We start from the raw sequence: 7,777 nt of genomic DNA on the forward strand, positions 1-7,777 counted from the left end.
AGTTTAATGCTTTTCCAAGTAATGGGTTGTTTGGTTGTGGAGATGTCCAGACAGAGTGAAAGCTGATATTTCCAGTGTCATGCCAAAGTGGAGAGCCTAGTTTCAGAGCTGAAGTCACTAGGTACCCGAGCAAAATCTGCTAAGAAAATGGGTGACTGCCATTGGAGAGCCCCTTGCTTTAGTACTGTCCCAGTGGGGATGGCCTCGATGGTCCACAGCCTCCAGGGCATGTTAAAGTCCCCAGGGACAGGATATTGTCTTAAATAAGTACTCACCTTGTTACAAACAGGCATTGGCGGCCAGGCAGCAGTTGTGAATATATTAATTCTCAGGAGATGGACTTTAGGTAATAATCAATTGGCAACTTTTAACTATCTTACTATATTCACCTCTTTGCAATTAGCAAGACAGTTATTGACTGTTAACCAAATGCCAGATAACTGCAGAAGTGCTGAAGGAAAAAAAACAACCATGCAGTAGAAATGTATTCCCTGCTCTGCACACAAGTGCATTGATATAAAGTGGCCCAGTCTGTGCTCTCAGAAGGATGCCTGCTGATAAGCTCTGAGTGCAGAATAGCTATATCAGGCTCAGTCACATCATTACTTCATTGAAATGAAGTGACACTTGACAACTAAGTTCCCAGAGAGCCCTGGGAATGGTTCAGGACTGGGGCTCCCCGTTGGCTTGGAGAGTGCTTTGAAAGTCACTTGATACCTCTCCATCTTAGCTTCCCTTCCAGGTTTGAGGGACTCCAAGTGCATTCTCAAGACACATTATAAGAAGAAAAATGTGAACTGCTTTAGCTAACATCTGCTGGTGTCACATGCAGTGGGAGCATTGCAAACCCCATTTTTCATCATCAGGGGAGAAGGGAAGAGAGTGTATCACATATCTGGACTTCTGTAAGGTCTTTGAGATGGTCCCTCATATGTCTCTTTAAATTGGAGAAGGATGGATTTCATGGGTAGACTGTTAAGTGTATCAGTAAATGGTTAGACAGCCACATCCAGAGGGTAGTGATTAGTGACTCAATGTTCTAGTGGACATTGGTGACGAGTGGTGTCCCTCAGGGGTCCACACTGGAACCAGTGCTGCTCAATATCTTCATCAATAACATAGATGGTGGGATTGAGGGCACCTCAGGAGGTTTGCAGATGACACCAGACTGATTTATGCAGTTGACACATGGGCTCTGAGCAACCTGCTTGAGTTGAAAATGTCCCTGCCTCTGGCAGAGGGGTTGAAGTAGATGACCTTTAAAGTCCCTTCCAGCCCATACTGTTCTATCATTCTGTGATGCTAGGATTTTTGGAGGGAGCAAATGCAGAGCTGAATAAGACATGTTACAGTGGAGATGCAGCACTAGGATAAAGCAGCCAAGTCCTGGCACAGGCTCAGCACACAGCTGGGAGCAGAGATACCATGAGTGGTCCATCCATTTGACACACATTTCTGCTTTCATGGGATGGCTCCAGAGTCATCCTGGTCCAGCAAAGCTGGCCAGAAATTTACATCTTACTCAGTTTTAGTGGAAAATATAGTAGCTGTATTGCATACAACTAGTGTGTGAAAATGTAACTTACTGATATTTCCTGAAGTTTTTTTCCCAAGATCTCTGGTACTGGTGCCCAGCTGCTCCCATCAATTAACCAGGTGTTTGCACGTTTTTCTCTCCGAAGGTACCGCGTTGTGGTCCCGTACCCGCCGCAGAGCGAGGCGGAGATCGAACTGAAGGAAGGTGACATTGTGTTTGTGCACAAGAAGCGGGAGGACGGCTGGTACAAAGGGACCTTGCAGAGGAACGGCAGGACGGGCCTCTTCCCCGGGAGCTTTGTCGAGAGCTTCTGAGGACAAACCGCCGCTCTCTCAACTGAGGAGCTTTCAGGGGAAACTGCATAGCACAAGAAGAGACAGCAAAGAGAAACTGGACTGATAACCACTGCCATTTTTATTTCCAAAGACTTCCCCCAGGCCCTTCAGTCTGCAGCTCTGGAGACACAGTGTCCCGCTGTGCTCCCGAGACCGTGTGCGGTGCATACAGTGGTATGTTGAAGTAGTGCCTTCCACCTGGAATCACAGACTGAAAGGACGCCCATCTGGACTGTAGTAACCTAAACTCTGGCTGTTAACCTTTTGTGTAAATTATAGAGAAGATATCTTTAAAAAAAATTAAGAGGAAAGCTGTTATATTGCTGTAACTTATTTGTCAGAGCTGCAGTGTTCTTATTACTGGCCTATGCAAGATGGATCTGAGAGTTCAAGGAGGTGTGCTAGGAAGCTCTTAAACTGGGATTTTGTTTTTACCAAGGGAAGAAGAGGGGAGGGTGGAGAAAACCCCAGCTAAAGATCAGTGCATCATTGTGCAAGTAAGAATGAGGAGTCGAAAATGTTAATGTCATGCTTTCTATATACCTCAAAGATATGCTGCGCAGGTTTGTTGGTGCGTGTCGGCGTTCAGAGTGCCACACCACCCCGTGTCCTGGCACTGCTGCCAGGGAGGTCCTGGAGGAAGCACGGCTCCACCATTAAACTGTGGTTATTTGAGCAGAATCCCTTTTGCCTGTCTTCTGCCCGTATTATATGCAGCATGGATTTTTGTCCTCGGTATCACTTTCCATTGCTTTTTTGTACGACGTACCTTTTTACTGTAAGAATTGCTCTACTTTATATATATTCCTACTAGATCAGACATTTCCCCTTTTTCATACATCTGGTGCTATTTTTTTTAATTGTTAAAGATTTGGTTAAACAGAGAGGCTGCAACAAGATTTGCATTCAACATATGAAATTAGAACCGTACCTGAAGATTGAGATCAGACTGCTTGTTCTTGCATCATAGAGGAAAAGAGAAAAAGCTGCATGGTCACCGATAAATACACCTGGGGGGCTGCCTGTGGAATACACACATGCTCGCTCTCTCCTCCATATTTAGAGTGGCTGAAGACCCATGCTGAAGCACAGCGTTCTGTCTGGAGAGCGATAATGACTCCAGAATTGGAAGTAATTCCCAGAGGAGTCATTTTAATTGACTTTTTCATGGCAATAAGAAGAACACTGCAGGTTCTAGCACACGCAGGGACCGTGGAGTTTTCCTCTGTCGTTGCATGACGGAGACAAGAGCTGGTCTGCGACAGCAGTCATTAGTGTTACGGAAATGTGATTTCTTACTGTAGAAATGTACAGTTCTGGAGACTGTTGGATTTCTTAATGTCGTCAAGCTACAATTCAAACTGTATCAGGCAATATAGGCTTCCATCTACCAGGGACTTAAAGGTGCAATAAATGTGAGTTTAGCCAGTAATTTGTATGAAAAAGAATGAGAAAAAAAAAATCATAATGCAATTATTGAGAGTATTTAAAAAGACATCGGTTCTTGAGGAGTGAATCGTGTTGAAAGGCCTTTCATAGCTGTATCCATACCTTGCCTCTGACAGCAGCTGGCTGTTTGCCAAAGCCCACGTGTGGTGGGTGTTTAGAAGTGTGTCAGAGGCACTGTAACCTGGAGATGATCTTATTAAAACAAAGAGGCCTGGTGGGTGAACATCATCACTGCATTACCAGTATTTCATGTGCAAAGGTGTAAGTTTTGTTTTCATTCAAGCCGTGTGTACTAGTACATATCAAAACCCATGTAAGTGAGCATTCATGTTTAAGTTCAGCTCTGTGACTTTGTTCTCTGTAAAATAAGTTCTTCTTGCTGTCACATGTTAACAAACCAATTCCAGAAACACAGTTCATGGCCAAGTATAGCACCTTCAAACCAGGAGGCATCACTTTCAGGGTGTTTCTTTTTATACTTGATGTTGCCGCATTTGTTGATATTCCAGATTGTAATGAGTCAGTCACTAAAAATTTAGTTACTCTTAAGAGGAAATTGCCTTTTTATAACCAATAAGAGACTGAAGAAACGTCTTCTGGAAAGAGTTGTTCGAGATTAGAGCCATATCTGTTCCACTTATTTGGTCCAGGTCAGAACTGGTGTCACTGCACCTCAAACAGTAAACTGCACAGTTAGGCAGTCAGCAATGCCAAAATGTGTTATTGATTCCAATGAAAATTCTGGGTTAGATCTGTCAGAGATGAGATTTTTTTCTGACAACTTAGAGTGGTTAAAACACTCTTGAAATTCTGTTCCATGGTGTATTTACTACAGTCAGAAAAACAAAACAGGATGACAACTTGCATGCTGCCTATTCTGTTTAGCCAGATCTAAAATGATTCCAGATTTCTACCGTTTTATGCTTAACTCTAAGAGGACAAAAGTTGGAGTGTGAGAGGATCAAGGAAAACACGCAGATCATTAAATCATTAAATCAGTGCTTTAAAATACATTTTGCAAGAAGGATGATGATTTTTTGAATGGTCGACAACCCTTCCAGTCATATTTTTTTTCTAGGAAAAATATGGGGGGAAGGGGGAGGAGGTGTTCTATTTTGATAGCAGCTGTTTCTGGCCCCTCTTTATTGCTTATCACAGTTTGGGTTACTGAGTAATCTTCTTGGACAAATCACTTTCATGCCAGGAGCACAAGTATTAAGGTGAACTTAATACAGCCCAGTGATACAAAAACATGACCCAGTGCCATTCAGAAAGTCCTGGACTGAGAGAGGTTTGACTCATACTGTGGTCTAGTTTTTACCTGTCATGCCAGGAAAAGAGGGAGGAGAGGGCATCTCCATCTCCTGCAACAGGGCGGGGAAAAGATTCCTTCTGGTGGCCTCAGTTTGTAAAATGCCAGGTTTGTTCTTCTAGAAATGGGTTCAAGTAATTGAACAGTTCCTTTGAACTTTGCACAGCTCAGAAAATGTTTTTGTTATACATGAATGTTAACGTGGTTTAGGAAATGTTGGCAGATATGAGTACAAATGAACTACAATGACTGTGTTTCTGATTCTTTAAATAAAATAAGTATTAAGGCAATTTGACTGAGGTTTCTCTCTCTATTGACAGCAAGGTGAGCAAGCAGTGTAACTGGCTCAGAGGTTTGCAAAGAAAATAGGGAAGACTGGTCTGCAAACCCTGTAGTAATTCCCACATAAATAAAAACCTGTTAGGGGTAAGAAATGCCTGAACAGGAATGGTTCTTCTTTTAACACAACTGGGATTTCTTTAAAATCTTGAGAAGTTAACAACGTACCTGTGGAGAAGAGGTGTGTAGGTCCAGAGAAAGAGAGTGGGTACAGGCCAGGAAGAGGCAGCAAGGTGGCAAGGGTAAGGCTGTGGCAGAGAGGCTAGGAGGGGATGTGGAAGCAGAAAACTGGCAAGGAAAAGAGCAGCCTCTAGTAGTGTTAATGGGTTTCAGGGGCACCTGGTGGCTTGAGCAGGTTTGTAGGCAGAGGAAAACCCCTTTCCTCATGCCCTGGTAGGCTTGGGCATGGTATTATCCGGGTCCATGTGTCCTCTAGGCAGTGTCCAGCCAAGGAACTGCAAGAGAGGGAAGGAGCAGGTTGCACCCTGGGCAACTGAATGCCCCCTGACTCAGGTGAGAGGGGTGAGGCCTGAGATTGCCATTCAGCAGCACAGTGCAGAACATCTGAAGGGAGAACATGAGTCAGTAAGTGGGTCTGGATGTGTTTGCCTTGATTTGGCTGACAGACACCACTGGAAAAGTCACCCACACACGGGTGGTGATTCTTTGCAGTTAGGGAGCACATAGGGCAGGGATGAGTGAGGCACAGCTAACTCACCAGGTCATCTGCATGGGAGGTGACACGAGTCTCTTTTTGCCCCAGCTGGATCCTGAGTCAAAATTCTGAAATGTGGGAACCACTCAAATTTAAATGTGGGCAGGCAGCACTTCTCCCTGTGCTAAGCCTTGCTGGCTGGCTGACAAGCAGCATGGTGCAAAACGCTGCACAGAGGAGCCTGCCAGCTACTTCTGAGCTGGTCTGGCGTGCCAGCCCCCTCCACACTCTGCCAGTCCTGTTCCTCTGGCATCTCTCTGTGCCCTGCTGCCAGCACATACCACGCACCTCACACAGCTGTCCTACTGCGTGTCACCCTGTGCTTCTGCTCCAGTGCCTGATAGAAATTTAGGCCATGTTTTGAAAGAAAAATAATCATTGTGAAATTGTTACACGGTTTGACTGTTTCTAAATGCTCGTGGAGAGCAGAACCACCTGGACAACATCTGCAGGGCTTTCCTGCAGCCAAAAGCTCTTCCTGACATCAGCAGCTCCTTATACATGGTGAACCTGGCAGCTACATGGCTCGCTTAGTTGGTGCCAAACCAAATAAATGAGCTGTACTGGAAGGAAAGCCAAGAGGTGCTGCAGTCTGGAGAAGGCCCTGTCCTCGCGCCCCAGCCTTTCATGTAGCAAAAATAACTTTCCAAATGGTCACAGATGTATTTCCAATCACTGGGGCATGGGTGTCTGTCCTCCCCTCCACTTGATTTTTCTCAGCCACCAAGCAGCACCACCTGCCCCATGGTGCCACAAAGGGGCCACGAGCCAGAACATCGAAGAGCTTGTACCAAGGTGGTCCCCTTGCAGCCCATGCCTGACAGCCTGTGTGAGTACAGTACATCTCCACTGCAGGTGAGCCCACCTCTACTTGGGTCTCTGCTTCCTATGGAGACCCCTGCAGCCCCAGGGAAAGACAGCCAGCAGCCTGCTGACTTGGCCAGGGAGTCACAAAAGCTGTTTCCAACACAAACGGCACTTTTGCACCAGCCAAGATGCAATGCAGTGCTTTTGCAAAGGCAACAGGAATAGTCCTGCACACAGGACTCTGAGCTGTGTGACCTCCTGTGTGACACACACATGTGTGTGTGCAGAAAAGCCCATGAGCAAAGAGTGCTGCCAGGGAGAGGAGCTGTACCAGAGCTACCTGCCCACCCCTCTCAGAAAGGGCACTGGAAAGGACAGGACTGGCTTAGTTAAGGGTGAACATCCTTGGGGGAAATTCCTGGCCTGGGGAAACCTTGAGCTGGTCAATGCCATTGGTGCTGCCCTCCAGCAAACGACAGGGGGGAGCCATGGGGAGCTGCCTTCGGTGGAGGGGTTGGAATCCTCATGGGGAACACAGGAGTGATGGGGCACAGCTAAGTAAGGGGGCAGAGGGAAAATGAAGTCATTAAGACAGGGGGGAAGGCAGAAGTGTCTCTAACTTACTGTCAGAGAAGGAAAGCACATTACATTTGTGCTCTGCTTCTGCACAAGGGCTTGGCAGAGCTGCTGTCAGTCATGCCAGTGTGTGCAACCCCTCACTGGCCCAGGAGTGCAGCTGTGGGGTGAGTGTGGCAGGAGTGCAGGGCAATCCCATTGCCGGGGGGGGCATGACCTCTGCCATCCCACCTGGCCAAGGAGGACCACAATGAGTGCTTAAGGGCCAGGGTCCCCAAGGATGGCATTGGCACAGGACTCTGGAGACAGGGCAGTGTCTGACAGCACATCTCCAGCTGCTGAGTGGACACATGCCTGAGGAAACCCACAGGGAGCCCTGACTTTGCCACTGAATCAGGCTGGGAGTCAAAGACTGACACATCCTGGCCCAGGGCTGGTGACCCTGCCCCACATCCCTGCAGCCTCCATGAGGCACTTGATGCTGCACAGCCGAGGGGTCTGGGAGCCACCCCCACACCTTTCTCCCCAGCAACAGCAGAAAGGCATTCCCTTTCTCTTCCTCCTGGGTGTGTCAAATTTGCCCTACAGCTGCCCACTGGAAAATCAGCCTTGAAGACAGCAGGGCAATTTGTTAAGGGTTTCCCTCTCCCCTCCCCAGATAATTGTCTGGGATCTGCGTTAATGGAAACATAAATTGACTGCCACTC

At 46.9% G+C, this 7,777-nt stretch overlaps 1 protein-coding gene across 2 annotated transcripts in view; it reads left to right on the forward strand.

Moving 5' to 3' along the window:
- SH3RF3 (SH3 domain containing ring finger 3) overlaps nt 1-4,923 on the forward strand; it is a 250,803-nt gene extending 245,880 nt beyond the window's left edge. For both annotated transcript variants that reach the window (XM_074535902.1, XM_074535903.1), the window contains exon 10: nt 1,683-4,923. In XM_074535902.1, coding sequence (XP_074392003.1) covers nt 1,683-1,851 — 169 coding nt within the window. In that variant the 3' untranslated portion in view covers nt 1,852-4,923. The remainder of the gene's footprint in view (nt 1-1,682) is intronic.
- The last annotated feature ends 2,854 nt before the right edge of the window (nt 4,924-7,777 follow it).

The sequence above is a fragment of the Zonotrichia albicollis genome, chromosome 2 (assembly GCF_047830755.1).
Source record: "Zonotrichia albicollis isolate bZonAlb1 chromosome 2, bZonAlb1.hap1, whole genome shotgun sequence".
Taxonomy (NCBI): Eukaryota; Metazoa; Chordata; class Aves; order Passeriformes; family Passerellidae; genus Zonotrichia; species Zonotrichia albicollis.